The 16,579-nt window shown below is 43.5% G+C and overlaps 1 protein-coding gene across 5 annotated transcripts in view; it reads left to right on the top strand.

Annotated features, from left to right (window-relative positions):
• LOC141069643 (arf-GAP with SH3 domain, ANK repeat and PH domain-containing protein 1-like) overlaps positions 1–16,579 on the top strand; it is a 328,366-nt gene that overhangs the window by 227,828 nt on the left and 83,959 nt on the right. For all 5 annotated transcript variants that reach the window (XM_073559383.1, XM_073559384.1, XM_073559380.1 and 2 more), the window contains exons 4-8: positions 2,694–2,768; positions 5,122–5,171; positions 6,193–6,322; positions 6,907–6,992; positions 8,565–8,640. In XM_073559383.1, coding sequence (XP_073415484.1) covers positions 2,694–2,768; positions 5,122–5,171; positions 6,193–6,322; positions 6,907–6,992; positions 8,565–8,640 — 417 coding nt within the window. The remainder of the gene's footprint in view (positions 1–2,693; positions 2,769–5,121; positions 5,172–6,192; positions 6,323–6,906; positions 6,993–8,564; positions 8,641–16,579) is intronic.

Here is a 16,579-nt window from a genome sequence, read left to right as displayed (position 1 = left end):
TAGATCTCCATAAAGTATAATGGTCCCACATAGTCCTCCATACAGCGTAATGGCCCCCACATAGTCCAGCATAAAGTGTAATGGGCCCCACATAGTGCTCCATGCAGTATAATGGCCGCACACAATGCTCCATGCTATATAATGGCCTCACATAGTGCTCCATACTGTATAATGGCCTCACATAGTGCTCCATACCGTAAAATGCCCCCACACGATGCTCTATACTGTATTATGCCTCCACATAGTGTTTCATACTGTATAATGTGCTCACATAGTGCTCCATACAGTATAATAACCTCACATAAAAAATAAATACTGTTTATACTCGTGTACAAGCCCACCCGAGTATAAGCCTAGGCACTTAATTTTGACACGAAAAACTGGGAAAATGTATTGACTCGAGTATAAGCTGGGTATGCATTGTCCCCTAATCACTATTCTTGTCTGCATGGCTCCTTATCTGCTTCCCTGTTTGTATGGCTCCTCATTCCCGTCCTGGTATGCATGGCTCCTTATCCCTATCCTTGCATGCATGGTTCCTCATCCCTATCCTTGTATAGATGGTTACTTATCCCTATCCTGGTATGCATGGTTCCTCATCCCTATCCTTGTGTGCGTGGCCCCCATGAGAAAAGCATTAAAAAAAAATATCCTACTTACCGTTCCCGCACGCCCTCGCAGCATCTTGTTCCTGTTCCAGCAGCATCTGCGACTGAGCGACCACGTCTCCCCGCTCATTATGGGAATGAATATTCACTCCACGCCTATGGGAGTGGAGAGAGGTGAATATTCATTACTTTAATGAGCGGACACCCGTGATAGCCTGGCAACTGCTGGAAGCCGGCGGCTGCAGCTGAAACTGTGCACGCTAGAAGAGAAATTAATACTCACTGCCAGTGCAGTGAATGTTCATTTCTCTTTAGCAGTGGGCACATGAGTTAGCCGCAGCAGCCGACTCCTGCCTCCTGTGACCTGCTGCTCTGCCGCTTTCCCTTCCCCGCCGTCTTCTAGTCTTGAGGAAATGGCACGCATGCCCACCAGGAGGGCTCTGCGTGCCCCCTCTGGCCCTCGGGTCATAGATTCACTGCCACTGATATAGGCTTTCAGGAGGCATACAAAAATCATTAATGGGATTATCTGTGATTAGCAAAATGAATCGGGGCTGTGCTACAATATTAGAAAGACCCTGACACTGGTTCTGGGGAAAAATAGTGGGACCATTTTTATACAAATGCCTAAAATCTAGAATTGCTACAGCCGTTTTGGTTAAAGTTCCGTAATCTTGGGAAAGATTTCCACATTATGTTTTATTAGTGTATGTTTTTCATGACTTTTAACTGTCCTCCGCTATTGTATGAGAACAAACCTGTTTTGGGAATAAGGTGCCATGCATGTCTCACACATTGAAAAAACAATACAAAGTCTGCAAGATTATTGATCAAGGCATTGTTGAACCTTGTATGACTGAGGTAGAAGAATGAGCCATCATTTTAATTTAACAACTTCTTTTAAGAAATTAGTAAGACTCTAAGGGCCCAATTGGACAGGCTGATAACTGCAGTAAACTGCTTGCTCATTGGGTGCTATGATTTTTAAGCTTGCTTAAAGAGAATCTGTCGTGAGGATCAACCCTCCTAAGTAATCTATATGGGTATGTAGGTCATAGTAAGTTGATTTCACATGATACTTTGATATCTGCGATTTGATGTCTTATTCCAGAGGAATCCACGCTTTTCCTAATATGTAAATAATCTGTTGAAGATCTATGGGCTGGTCACTCCTCTGCATGAGAATCTGCCTCCAGAGATCATTTTAAATATAAGGGGGCGTTTCCAGTGTGAGACATGTAGATCAGAAGAGCAGACTGTCAGCCATTACATGTCTCACACTGGTAATGACACCTTTCATTTAAAATTAGCTGTGGTGGCAGATACTCAAGATATCTATGTCCAGCTCATAGATCTTGACAGCTAATTTACAAATTTTAAAATGTGGCTTACTCTAGAATAAGACAACAGATTTCAGATATCAAGGTATCATTGTATTCAACTTCCTATGCCCTACTTGCCCACATAGACTGACTAGGAGGGTGGATCCTACTGACACATTCAAATCAAATATCATCTTTCTCGGCAGCACATTTCCTAGTGTAGCAAGGTATGCTGCCGATCAGATGCTGTTCTATATGCATACAATAATCAGATTAACTGTATTAATGATTGTTCTTTGCTTATAAATATGTGGTTATGTCTACTCTGGCCATTGAACGACCGCCAAATGGCTTACAGGTAGCCGATCCGGGATTCACTTAGCGGCTGGCCAGTGAACTCTAACCGTATGAAGAAGTCCTTCATATCTGGAACTGATAATCTGCTAATTACTGATATTAATCGTTACATTCCTTCTGATAATTTAGTAACATGTTTGTTGTGTCTCTTTAAATAAGGCTAAGGCATATCTTATTCTCGCTGGATCTTGCATTCATTGTATAAAAGATAAGATATTGTCCGCAGCTCCTGAGGACAGACTGTAATAAACATTATGCGATGGCAGAAATAGATGGATTTATCTAATGCAGTTAGATGTGTAATATATTCACTGTGAGAATGCTGGCTAGAGTATAGCAGAATATGTGAGGAATTATCTGCTTGACTTATCTAACAGTCATTAATTTGGGTATTTGTCTCACACAGCTGCAGAGTTTTAATCACAACATTAATTACTTTCTAAACTCGCTGGTCAAAGGAGATCTGAAGGAGGTGAAAGGGGTGAGTATCCGAGAAGTAATGCTGCAAGCATTGTTCAGCTTGTCTTGTAATATCTTTGAGGCACATCACTGGGTAGTAATTAAACTGAATGAGATTCCTTGAAAGGAGACCAATGCCTTTCTTACTAACTGTAAGCTTAAAGGGAACCTGTCACCAGCTTTTCACCATATAAAGCATGGCCACCACCTTTAAGGCCTCTTTTACAGCATTGTAGTAAGCTGTATGTAAGTCTCAAGTCCCCTTTGCATAACATACAAATGCCTTTTGTTATCCCCCCCCCTACAGTGTGCTGCAGATTTGATGGGTGTCACTGATCTTGATCCGACACCGTCCTCCTGCTTGCGTCACGTGGATGACACGTCCTATTTCATCTACACTGTGTCCCCCAATGGCGCTCCTGCGCAGGCGCACTACGCTTTACCCTGCTGAGGTCAGAGCACAGTACTGTAATGAGCATGCGCCAGGAGAGGCCAAAGAGTGCTGATGACCCAAAGTGGCTCATTCACCCCATTATCACTCCTAATGATCAGCAGAGTTCCAAGACAGAGAAGTTTAGCACCTAACTTACCAAGGCTGAGACTGGTCTGAGATTCAGACTCATGTCTGCCTCCGACTGACAATAGGCTAAACTGAGGAGGTTTAGTGCTAGATAGGGAGGAGACAACCTTTTTTATTAGGATGTTTGTTAGTGTAAGCCTCCATGTGGTAGCAGACTACCCCATGGTTCCTAAGCCCCCAAATGAAGCAGCTGAAAAAGAATGTCACCCAATAAACAAGCATTTTGCTAGTTTGTTGGGTGATCGGTAGCCCGTTTAGACTGCAAGGTTATTGTAAAACTAGCAGTCCTAGCAATACATGTTCATGATAATCTTGAAATGTGAATGGACCATTGGTGTCTTTTGAATGAATATTGATTCACCCAACTAGATATCGGGAGTTATTATGTTAAAGGTGGTCTACTTTGGAAACAAAATATTTATCTATGCTCTCAACATAAATATATAGAACCTACTAATATTTATGTTTCCAAAGGGGTCCAATCTCCCAGTGGCAGGCTTGGTCATGGCAGCTCCATTTCTAATTTGTGTTTGACACTTTACAACATTTCCTATGCTAGCACTTAATCAATGCTGTGGGTAAAGGGATTAAAGCTTTAATTAAAGTGGCAGTTCACATTAAAGAGAACCTGTCACCTGTTTTGGCCGCTATAAGATGCGGCCACTGCTTTTCAGGGCTTATCTACAGCATTCTATAATACTGTAGATAAACGCCCGATCCAACCTGAAGGATAAGAAAAATAAGTTTTATTATACTCACCCAGAGGGGCAGTCCGGGGTCCGATGGGTGTCAGAAGTCTGGGTCCGGCGCATTATAGAATGCTGTAAATAAGCCCTGAAAGGCAATGGCTGCATCTTATAGCGGCCAAACAGGTGACAGGTGCACTTTACACAAATTATGTTTTGCCTACTATAAAAATTTTAACTGCCAATGGATATACAGACTAGGGGGCTGATTTAGCTATTATAATAAGCCAGTCGCCAGCCCTCTTCCCTGTACACACACCAGGAGTGACAATATAGTAGGTTCATGGGAAGCATAATTATGTTTAAAGTGAACCGCCGCTTTAATTTTTGTTGTTCTCTTTATCTCCAAGTGTGAAGTGAGAGGACACAGAAATGCATCTCTCCTGATCAGGAATGGCGCCTTTTGATTCAATACCCCACCTTTGTTGGGTAGATAAAGGTCTGCACTTGTCAAGTAGGGACGAGACAAAAACTAAAAGCGTATGCGGCGCCACTTATAAGTCAATCAGGGGGTGAACTAGTCAGAGTCCGCTAATTCCATCATAGTTGAAAACACTTCCAGAATGCTACTGTGTGTGATGTAGGTTTATTTCAGGTTAATAAATTTGCAACATTATTGAATGACGATAGGATTTTATCCAAAAGAAGTGAAGATATGTAACTGATAGAATAAAGTAAAATTACTTATATAAGTGATTTTGCCTAACTTGCTAATATTAGAGCCACTTAGATTGAGGGTTGAGTTGAGGCTGTGGACGTGTACAATGTATACTTTTCTGTTGCTGATTCTGTGCAGTTTGGTATATCATAGCCTGAAAGTATATATAATTATACAGATCAAGTATCTACAATTTTGCATTGAAAGAAGTAGGAGACAGATGAAAGGCAGGAAGACTACAGAATCAGACTACACAGAGTTTGTTTGTAGTCTGTTTCCTTGGAAACAGGTCAAAACAATCAGACATCTTGCTCTAAGGTTACTTGCAGAATAATTATTTTCTTCATTATTATTTTGGGTCCAGCGAACTTTCATCTTTTTCTCTTTGCAGGATCTAAAGAAACCATTTGATAAAGCTTGGAAGGATTATGAAAATAAATTGTAAGTGGAGCTATTAAAGCTTAATTTTCAGTTTTGTTAACGCAGCAAAATACATTTTCATAATGAATATTTTATGAGTATAAGGCAGGATTTGTCAAGCTTCCCCATTTATATTCAACTTTTGGAAAGTTCCACTGATGTTAATCTAATCTGCATGGGAGGCATTATAGTGCAGTAACTAATGATCCATAATGCAGACATACAATGTCTGTGTACACAGATTTTCCTTGTTCATGGACCCTAAGGCTCTGTACACACCTCTGTTTGTTAATTATTTTGCTTTTCTCTGTCCATAGGAGCAAAACAACAAAATTAACAGCAATGCCCGATTTGGCGCCTAACTGAACCCATTAATTCTAATGGGGTCCATTAGGATTTCATCATGGTGTCCAGCATCCAATGCAGATGTGAGCATTGCCTTAGAGTTCATTTTAGTTGACAACCGCAATATTCTTTTAGTACTGTAGTTCCAACATTATAAAAGCGTTAATATTAAAACTGAGCAAAAGGATTCACAAGACCCTGGTCAAGTGGCTGGATTTTTAGCCTGTGGAGCCGGACCAGAACCATGAAAGCTTCCTCCCACTTATCGGCATTCCTGCCTCCTTCTCCAGTTAGTAGGCCCGACACACCGTCATACATACATGTCAAAATGTACACATGATGATGCCTCACCAAGCCTTCTAATCACAAGAGGTGCTGGGGATGTTGTTAGATAGGAGGACGTTCACAGGGCTCTGGTCCCCTGCTCACGGACCATTCATGTGGCCACCGGACCAGGGTCCTGCAAATTGTTTTGCTGAAACATACTGTATATGTACTACATATAATATGATGTCTTATTTTTGGGAAACGCCATTCCTATCTCAAGGGAATTTATTTCTAGTGTGAGTAATCGTTTCCTTCTTTCTACTGTCCTTCATTTTAGTTGGACATTTTCCATGTGCTTTGTGATGTCTTGCTTTTAAGAGGCGTATCCATCCTAATTTTAACATTTTGGCACCTAAATTTGTTTTCGTAGCACTAAAATTGAAAAGGAGAAGAGAGAGTTGGCCAAGCAGTATGGGATGGTGAGAAATGAAGTGGCAGGAGGAGAAATAGCTGAAGAGCTGGAGAAGGAGCGTAGAATGTTCCAGTTACAGATGTGTGAAGTAAGACGCTAAACTCATAATATACCATATGTCCCATGCATTTATTCTCTCTTTTTTTCGTGTACTCCTATAACAGCCATGTGCTTAGGTAAGAAATACCAACGTTTCCCAATCTCCAGTCCTCACGGCCCCCAACAGATCAGATTTTCAGGATTTCCTTACTATTGTGCAGGTGAGAAAACCTGTGAAGTTTTCTGATGCCTTCATCGCATGTGCAATACTAAGGAAATCCTGAAAACATGACCTGTGGAGGGGGCATGAGGGCTGGAGTTGGGGGACATGTAGCCAAATTTATATATAAAAAAAAAAAGACAAGATGTGAACACGGCCTAACAGAAACGGATCTCTCTGTAGGTGTTGACGTACAGTTCCACCTACAGATTAGTTATCTCACATGAATCTATTTTTACACACAGCTCTATGTTATATTACTTTATGTGCGTCACTTAGTTATTCTTTTTATATAACTTTATTGGTGAAAAAAACAGTAGCAGTCTCCAATAATAAATGTTCCTTGGGTCTAAATTGTGCTTCTTGTCAAAGAGTAATGTCCTTTTTAACCATATTTCTCATTTTGTTTCTAGTATCTCATCAAAGTCAATGAGATCAAAAGCAAGAAAGGCGTGGATCTTCTACAGAACCTTATCAAGCACTATACCTCCCAGTGCAAGTAAGATCCCTGTGCTTAGAACTCCCAAACCTCCCTCCATCACTGTCATTAATCTCAGTGTATAAATATTGCACAGATGTCAGTGGTTCGGCATGTTAAAAGTATGATTGTCTTCTTTAGAGGAATATTGCAGTTATTTACTAGTTTCATACGTCGCCACTCTCTGAAGATGTCCAGGATCCTGGGTGATGGATGTTGCGGGAGAGGCGAGTGCAGCGCCAGCACTCTATTTCTATCTCTGCATCTTTTAACTATGAAACAAGATGTCATCAGGAGAGGAGAAGGGGGAACAGCAGTTGTTGCTAAGGGGTGAAAGATGCTACTGATAAAAAAATATATTTTATTGATCCACACACAATAGGTTTTGTTTTGTTTTTTTCCTCAAGTATAAATAATACTGAAAATTCAGGATACTTCAGTATAAGCCATATGCACACAGACCGTAAAGGTGCCCATACACTTTAGTTAGTTGTGGACTGGATGCTTATTACACCAAAAGTTTATTCCCAAACCCCCCCCCATACATATGCACACGCATTTCAATCAGCTGTGCATGTTTTTTTTAATGGAGGGAAAGGAGAAAGTTGCTGCCAGAAACCTCTGGCAGTGGCTTATCTCCTAGGAGACATAAGACATTCATTGGTATTGTAATTCTGTAAACTCTGTCCTTCAGCTGCAATTTTCAGTTTTTGAATTTTACAGTGTAATGCTTGTTAAATAGGTTACTGCAGTTTAATCGGAGGTGGCCAGTTCCTAGAAATAGAGTGTGAGCTTACAAGCTAAGCTTTGAAGCTGGTTAGCTCACTGGATCCGACCAGTTTTAGTGCCCCAGCACACCACCAGTGCAATGCTGCCACTACTTTCAGCATGCGAGAGTGTACAGTTCGGGCCAGCGGTTTAACCATTCTACTGGTCCGAACGGTCAATCTTCAGTGGCTCAGTGTCCGCCAGAATTTGGGACTCTGGGAAGTGGCGTGCCCTTGAAAAAAAAAGATGAGACACCGCTTTAAGTGAGCGCTGGGAGTTGATGATGTGTCATATGTATCGTTAGGGAAAGGCTGAGACCCAACTGTCTCTCCTACTGCTAGAATGAAGAAGCGGCGATGATCTACAGAGCACGGTGCCCCTTCATCAGGATTAGGACAACTCCATGTTAATGAGTTTGTCACTTGAATAAATCAGATTATAAATATATTTGCCATTTTGATATGTCACTGTACAAATTCTGTTTTATATTCTTCAGATAAAAAAAAAATTAGACTCCTGTTCACCCTTCAAAAAGCATTTATGTTCTGAAAAGTCCAGAAGGTAGATGCGCTTCACATAGAAACCCAAGGACATTCACCCTCTCTGATGTGCAAGTGATGGCTCTTTTACCATGCGTGCAGCTAGATTGCTCAGGAGCAGAGTCATTCTGACAAATAAAGGCTGTGGTGTAGAAGGACATGGAGATAAAAATGCTCCCGAGTCACAAATGTCGGTCCTATGAAATGACTGCATTTAGTAATTGCAGTCCTTCACATGTATGCATCAAAGTGGTGATGTGACCCCAGAATAATGACTTATTTGTAGCTTTCTGCAGGAATGTTTGAAAACCACTGAAAAACTGAAATCCTACATAGAGGGTCTGACCACTGAATTACAAATTGTGAGTATTGCCTCATCTTACTTGGGTTCATCCTCAATGTCAAACTTAGGCCGGGATCACACATCCGAGAAACTCAGACGAGTCTCGCATGTTAATACCCGGCACTTGGATCGGAACGTGCGGCCGCATAGCAATACATGGAGCCGCACGCTCCGCTCCCGAGTGCCGGCGGCAGTGCCGGGTATTGACGTGTGAGACTCGTCCGAGTTTCTCGCATGTGTGATCCCGGCCTTACTGTTGAAATTACCACTTGCTAGAAAATGCATGCATTTCTAGGCTGTATGGTGCATGCACAGTTTGGATGGAGCTGATATGACATGCTATATTACATATATCGGCGGATACGTGCTATAATGGTCATTCTCTATGTATTTTGAGAAATCTGCCAATCCCAAACACTTCTCTTTGCATCATTTTGGTGATGGGTTCCTTTTAAGGAGTGTTCATATATGATGGTTTAGTGACACACGGTTAAGAAATTCTCAAACATCACACTACAAAACTATGGCCTAAATTCATCAAGACTGACAATTTTCTCATTGATCTTGTTGAGGGGTCATGTTGTAGTCAGGTACTCCTGATTCATGAGGAGGATGTGTATGCCGCTTAATAAATCAGGAGCTTCTGACAAGTGGCATGCGCCTCTGCACCACATTTGTTACTCCAGTCAGGGACTGGAATAAGATTTCTGATGTTAGGAACACCACATCATGAAATGGACGAACTGCAACATCACTCCCCCGTCATTCCCATGCTCCACCCATTTTGGTGGCGCTGAGAGAAACTGGCGTAAAACCAACAACAGCCGCATCATTTTTGTGTAACTTGAAGTTGCGCCAAAATTTTTGCATTTTTCAAAGCAATTTACATAATTCTGGCGAAATTGCTTTGATGAATCTGGGCCTATGAGTTTCCCAGATTGGCATGCAGTTTTTTTTTTACTTTGTGTACATTTCCTTAAGAGGTTAACTAAGGAAACCCATTTTCATAAACCCAATTAAAAATTCTAGGGAATAGAGGCTGTCTCATGTTTGGGTTTTTGATCTAGTAAAAAATGGTAATGAGCGAATGTGCTCTGATAACTTGTTACCTGACCATGCTTGTATGATAGCCAAGTGTCTTTGGCGGGCTCAAAAAAAATGTTCAAGTCCCCACGACTGCATGTTTTGCAGTTGTTTGATAGCCACAACACATGCAGGGGTTACCAATTTATTATTGTGTTGTGGCTGTCGAAGAGCCGCAAGACATGCAGGTACGGGGACTCGAACATATTTTTCGAGCACACCAAAGTCACTCGGTTAGCACCCGAGCATGCTCAGATAACACCTTATCCAAGCACGTTCGTTCATTACTAGTAAACAACAGTCGTAGGGTCAAAGCTCTGGTTTGAGCCATATCCAATAAAAGAGATTTCAAGTGACCATAGAAGTAACCTTTATCCAAAGTGAAGACCGATGTTTCGGAGGTTTTATACCTAATGTTTAATGCTGTCTTTATCTGAAAGGGCGGTTCATCTCAGAAATGTGTTGTAAGTCTTCACCTTCTATAAGGGTACTTCTACGGTGATCCTTTGAGAACCCATTTTTCTATATCCTTACAACTGCTCTACATACCTGAACCCAGGATGGGAGATTGGAGAGGAGAGGTCAGGCAGCTCTCCACTTATGGGTAAGTTCACACTGGGCGTTTTTTCTGCTTTTTTTTTTTCTGCTGCAAAACCTGATCTTCTTGGCAGGAAAGAAGCTGCAGCAAAAATGCAGGTTGAGGCTATGTGCCCACGTAGCGTTTTAAAACGCTCACTAAAAACCGGACTCCTTCCCAGAAATCGCGCGTTTTTTTCCGCGCGATTTCACCACGATTATGATCGCGATTTTGCCGCGATTTTCGCGTGCGATATTCAAGCACTTTCCAAGCGATTTGAAGCATCGCTTGGAAATTGATTGACAGGTTGGTCACACTCGTCAAACAGTGTTTGACAAGTGTGACCAGCTTCTTACTACTGAGGCCGCCTATGCAGCATCAATAGTAAAAGATAGAATGTTAAAATGCTAAAAAAAATAAAAAAAATCAGGGTATATTTACCTTCCTGCGTCCCACGCTGCCATCCCGGGCCTCAGCGTTCCCAGCGATGCCTTGCGAGACCTGTGATGACGTAATCTCGCGTTGCTATAGCGATCTCGCGAGACCGCTAGAGTCACGCGAGACTACGTCATTACAGGGCCTTGCCGCAAGGCATTACTGGGAACGCTTAGGCCGGGAATGCATCGCGGGACGCCGGAAGGTAAATATACCCCGATTTTTTATTTTTTATTCTTTTTTTACAGGGGTATGGTACCCAGGGCCTGGAGGACAGTCTCCTCTCCTCCACACCGTGGGTACCAACCGCACATGAGACTCTTAACTTCGCGCATGGTGGGCATAGTCACATGCGGGAAGTAAGGCCTCTTTCACACTTCCGTTTTTGACAATCAGTCAAGATCCGCCAATTTTGAAAAAAAACGGATCCGCAATTTTTCTTTGCGGATTCGTTTTTTACCCCATTGACTTTCATTAGTGGCGGATCCTGCCTGATTGCCGTCCATTGCATCCGTTTTTTTGAGGATCCGCCACAATGTTAGTGTCCGTCAACATCCTCAAAGATTTCCAAACGGAGCTTGCAACGTTTTTTTTGCCGGCGGATCCTCCAGACACTGAATTAACCCCAAAATCTGTCTGGGTGCCGGACCAAAAAAAAATTCTCTCTCTCTCTCTCTTTCTCTCTCTCTCTTTCTTTCTCTCTCTCTCTTTCTTTCCCTCTCTCTTTCTCTCTCTCTCTTTCTTTCTCTCTCTCTTTCTTTCTTTCTTTCTCTTTCTTTCTCTCTTTCTCGCTCTCTCTCTTTCTCGCTCTCTCTCTTTCTCGCTCTCTCTCTTTCTCGCTCTCTCTCTCTCGCTCTCTCTCTTTCTCGCTCTCTCTCTTTCTCGCTCTCTCTCTTTCTCGCTCTCTCTTTCTCGCTCGCTCTCTCTCTTTCTCGCTCTCTCTCTCTCTTTCTCGCTCTCGCTCTCTCTTTCTCGCTCTCGCTCTCTCTTTCTCGCTCTCGCTCTCTCTTTCTCGCTCTCTCTTTCTCGCTCTCTCTTTCTCGCTCTCTCTCTCTTTCTCGCTCTTTCTCGCTCTCTCTCTTTCTCGCTCTCTCTTTCTCGCTCTCTTTCTCGCTCGCTCTCTTTCTCGCTCGCTCTCTTTCTCGCTCTCTCTCTTTCTCGCTCTCTCTCTTTCTCGCTCTCTCTTTCTCGCTCTCTCTTTCTCGCTCTCTCTTTCTCGCTCTCTCTCTCTTTCTCGCTCTTTCTCGCTCTCTCTCTTTCTCGCTCTCTCTTTCTCGCTCTCTTTCTCGCTCTCTCTTTCTCGCTCTCTCTCTTTCTCGCTTTCTCGCTCTCGCTCTCTCGCTCTCGCTCTCTCTCTTTCTCGCTCTCTCTCTTTCTCGCTCTCTCTCTTTCTCGCTCTCTCTCTCTCGCTCTCTCTCTCTTTCTCGCGCTCTTTCTCGTGCTCTCTCTTTCTCGCGCTCTCTCTTTCTCGCGCTCTCTCTTTCTCGCTCTCTCTCTCTTTCTCTCTCTTTCTCTCTCTCTTTCTCGCTCGCTCTCTTTCTCGCTCTTGCGCTCTCTCTCGTTCTCGCTCTCTCTTTCTCTTTCTCTCTCTCTCTCTTTCTCGCTCTCTCAAATTCAAATTCAAATAGGCTTTATTGGCAGGACCAAAATACAATTAGTGTTGCCAAAGCAATAAAAGAAGTGTGGCAGGGGAGTGGATTAGGGTAGTGGGGATGGGGTGTTGGGGGCAAAATTTGGGGAGTGATTGTCCATTTGGAGGTCTTTAGTTCCTCTCATCTTATGACATGTGGTGACATATTGGGCGGCGACCTCCACCATTGATTCTTCTTCCCCCAGTAGGATGCAGAGTTTCCTCTCCTCGTCCATGGATGGGAAGTCTGGGGTATGGGTGGTAAGTTTCTGGAAGTGGGAGTCCCTCACTGCTGAGTGTTTGTTGCAGTGCAGCAGGAAATGCACCTCATCTTCCAGAGCCCCCTGCTGGCAGTGCTGGCACAGTCTGTTCTCTCGTGGCTTGTATGTCTGTCGGTGCCGCCCTGTTTCCACCTCTAGGTTGTGGGCGCTTAATATGTATATACTCAGGGTCTGCCTGTCTTTGGGGTGGCGTAGCCTTTCCAGGTATGGAGCCAGTGTGTAGTCCCTCCGCAGTGACCGGTAGATGGTGAGTTTCTGGGAGTTCTCCAATTCACTCTTCCAACCCTCTATGTATTGCATCTTGCAGCTCTCTGAGATCTCTTTTATTTGGGCTTTAGTTAGGGTGTGTTGCTGACTTTGGTTGAGCTGGCTGCCGAGGTTCCTGGCTTGCTCTTGGCTCTGACTCAGCAGGGCTTTATGATGGTAGGAGCTGGGGTTGCTGTTCTGTATATGCGCCTGGTGTGATAGCGCCCTCTTGTGTATAGTGAGCCATAAGGGGAATCGGCCCAGCTCTGCCCGACAGGCTATGTTTGAGGTGCTGCGATGTACCTGGAGGAGATATTTGCAGAACTCCAGATGGGAAACTTCGGTTGGGCTGGAATCCCACTTTTTCTGGTCTGGATAGGTTGCTGGACCCCATACCTCGCTGCCATATAGCAGTATAGGTGTGATGACGCTGTCAATATCTTGAGCCAGACTCTCACCGGTGGTTTGAGGTGGTACATTTGTCTTCTGATGGCATAGAAGGTTCTGCATGCTTTCCCTTTCAGGGTCTCTGCTGCTTGCTTGAGGCTCTCGGTTTGGCTTAGCTCCAGACCGAGGTAGGTATAGCTGCTTGTCTTCTCTAGCGTGGCACCATTTAGTGTGAAGGAGGAAGTGGAGGTTTCCTTAGAACTCCTCTTTTGAAACACCATAACTTTGGTCTTCTTTTGGTTGATGGGCAGCTGTTGTGAGTTCATTTTCCCCTTCATTACTGAGGCCCGAGGAACTCCTTCTTCTGGTAAAGAAAGGTAGTGAGCCTGATTGTCAAACACCTAAGGCTGATGATTGTGACTGGCTGAGTGGAGTTACGGACTGGATATAATGCTGCCGACGCCCTTCTGCCCTGCGGGTGATTTCTCTGTGGGATCCTTGGAGACCAGTCTGAATTCCTGCTCCTCCAAAGCTAAGTTTGCTGCTCGGCCTTTTGCTTTTGTGCTTTGACTTTGTTTTTGCTTTGTTTTTCTGGATTTCTGCCATTCCCTGCTGGGGTGTGCTGAATTCATTTAGCTCTGTCTTCTGAAAATACCTGAGTGCTGATTCAGTTTTTGAAGCCTAGCTGCTTCAGGGCCTTTTTCATATCAGCTGGTTGGCTTATGTCTTTGATAGGGTTTTGGCAGATTGCAGACAGCAGCCTTCCTGTCCTTTCCTATCTAGGTAGTTTTGGGGCCCCGTCTTTGCTCAGTCTATCTTTCTGTCTGTGTTAGTATTTTCATCTTGCTTCACCGTCATTATATGTTGGGGGCTGCCTATTGCTTTGGGGTCTGCTCTGGGGCAGTTTAGATTTCCCCTTTTCTTTCTTTAGGCCTATGTATTTCTCCGGCTGTGATCGAGGGGTCTAGGGCATCGTAGGAACCTCCCACGGCTACTGCTAGTTGTGTTGATAGGTTCAGGGGTCTGCAATCTGATAGTTGCCAACTTCTCTGGTTTTCTGGACTTAGCTTGTATTTCTGCTTTTGCCTCCTACGGTGACTCATTCATAACAGAATCACCCGCCATACCGCAGATTCTAGGGTACTCAATAGCAGGAAAGAATTGTAAAAAAAAAAAAAAAAAAAGTGTGTATATTTTTTCCTCTATATCTCTGAGGCCGTAGGGGGAATTTTTTTTTCTCTCAATGGAGATAAAGCAATTGTCTGATCGTGTGGAGCAGCTCGCTGCGGAAGTGCGGTGAATTTCCACCTACCTTGCTCATTCACATGCTGCTGAACCAAAGATTCCTACACCTGATGTATTTTTTGGGGATCGGTCTAAATTTTTGAATTTCAAAAATAATTGTAAATTATTTTTTGCCTTGAAGCCTAACTCGTCAGGGAGCTCCGCGCAGCAGGTTAAAATTGTCATCTCTTTGCTGCGTGGCGATCCCCAGGATTGGGCGTTTTCTTTGAAACCAGATGATCCTATTCTGACTAATCTGAACGTATTCTTTCAAGCTTTGGGGTTGTTGTATGACAAACCTAATGCCATTGATCAGGCTGAAAAGACCCTGCTGGCATTGAGCCAGGGTCGTGATTCTGCAGAATTGTACTGTCAAAAATTCCGAAAGAGGGCAGTACTTACTACCTGGAATGATAATGCCTTGGCTGCTCTCTTTCGGAAGGGGTTGTCAGAAGCCGTAAAAGATACTATGGTGGGATTTCCTGTTCCCTCTGGTCTTGACGATTCTATGTCATTAGCCATTCAGGTTGATCGGCGTTTGCGTGAACGCAAAGCTGCACGAGAGGTGTTGCCACCTGTTGAACAAATGTCTGAACCTATGCAATGTGATAGAGTTTTTTCCAGAGAGCAGCGTCAGGAGTTCAGAAGGCGTAATAAGTTGTGTTTTTTCTGTGGAGATGCCTCGCATATTATTTCTGTCTGTCCCAAACGAGAGAAACGCTTTGCACACACGTTTTCTGTTGGGGGTGTTCAACCTAAGTTTCTTCTGGCTATTACTCTGATCTGCTCCCTGTCCACATTTTCCGCCAAGGCGTTTGTGGATTCGGGAGCAGCCCTAAACCTAATGGACTTGGATTTTGCTAAACGTTGTGGATTTCCGATGACACCTCTGCAGATGCCTATCCCTTTGAGGGGAATTGATGCTACTCCTTTGGCTAAAAATAAACCTCAGTTTTGGACCCAGGTGGTAATGCGGGTCGCCCCAGACCATCAAGAAAATTGCAGATTTTTGGTGTTGCATAATCTGCATGATACTGTTGTTCTGGGGTTTCCCTGGTTACAGATTCATAATCCAGTTTTGGATTGGAAATCTGTGTCTGTGGTGAGTTTGGGTTTTCGGTGTGCCTTTAGTGAGGCTCCGGTGTTTTCCACCTCTCTTCAGTCGCATGATGTTCCTGATTATTTGGCGGACTTTTATGATGTATTTAGTGAGAATGAGTCTGCGTCTCTGCCTCCTCATAGGAGTTATGACTGTGCAATTGAACTGAGCCCGGGGTGTAAATTTCCCAAGGGTCGGCTCTTCAATTTATCTGTACCCGAGCACGAGGCTATGCGATCCTATATTAAGGAGGCGTTGGAGAAGGGTCATATTAGACCATCCTCGTCACCCTTGGGTGCCGTTTTTTTTTTTTTGTAGCCAAAAAGGATGGATCATTAAGACCTTGTATTGGTTATCGTGCCCTCAACAAAATTACTGTTAAATATCAGTATCCGTTGCCCCTGATTTCTGATCTATTCTCCAGAGTTAAAGGTGCTTGCTGGTTTACCAAGCTTGACCTCAGGGGGGCGTATAATCTTATTCGCAATAAGCATGGGGATGAATGGAAGACGGCGTTTAATACTCCGGAGGGACATTTTGAGTACCTGGTGATGCCTTTTGGGCTCACTAATGCCCCTTCTGTCTTCCAGTGCTTCATGAACGATATTTGCCGAGATTTTGTTGATAAATTTTTGATTAGCTATCTGGATGATATTTTGATCTTCTCCAAGGATTGGGATTCTCATGTGGAACATATTCGGACTGTGTTCCGGATCTTGAGGGAGAATTCCCTGTATGTCAAGGGATCTAAATGCCTTTTTGGAGTACAGAGGATTTCTTTTTTGGGATTTATTTTGTCCCCGTCAACTATTGAAATGGACCCGGCCAAGGTACAGGCCATTCACGATTGGGTTCAGCCCACTTCTTTGAAGGCCCTCCAGAAGTTTTTGGGTTTTGCTAATTTTTATCGGAAATTTATAGCAAAATTTTCTAGTA

Source organism: Dendrobates tinctorius, unplaced genomic scaffold, assembly GCF_039654945.1.
Source record: "Dendrobates tinctorius isolate UK_male_01 unplaced genomic scaffold, ASM3965494v1 ptg000270l, whole genome shotgun sequence".
NCBI lineage: Eukaryota > Metazoa > Chordata > Amphibia > Anura > Dendrobatidae > Dendrobates > Dendrobates tinctorius.
Note: the sequence above shows the minus strand (reverse complement) of the source record. Positions and strands in the feature narration are given on the sequence as shown.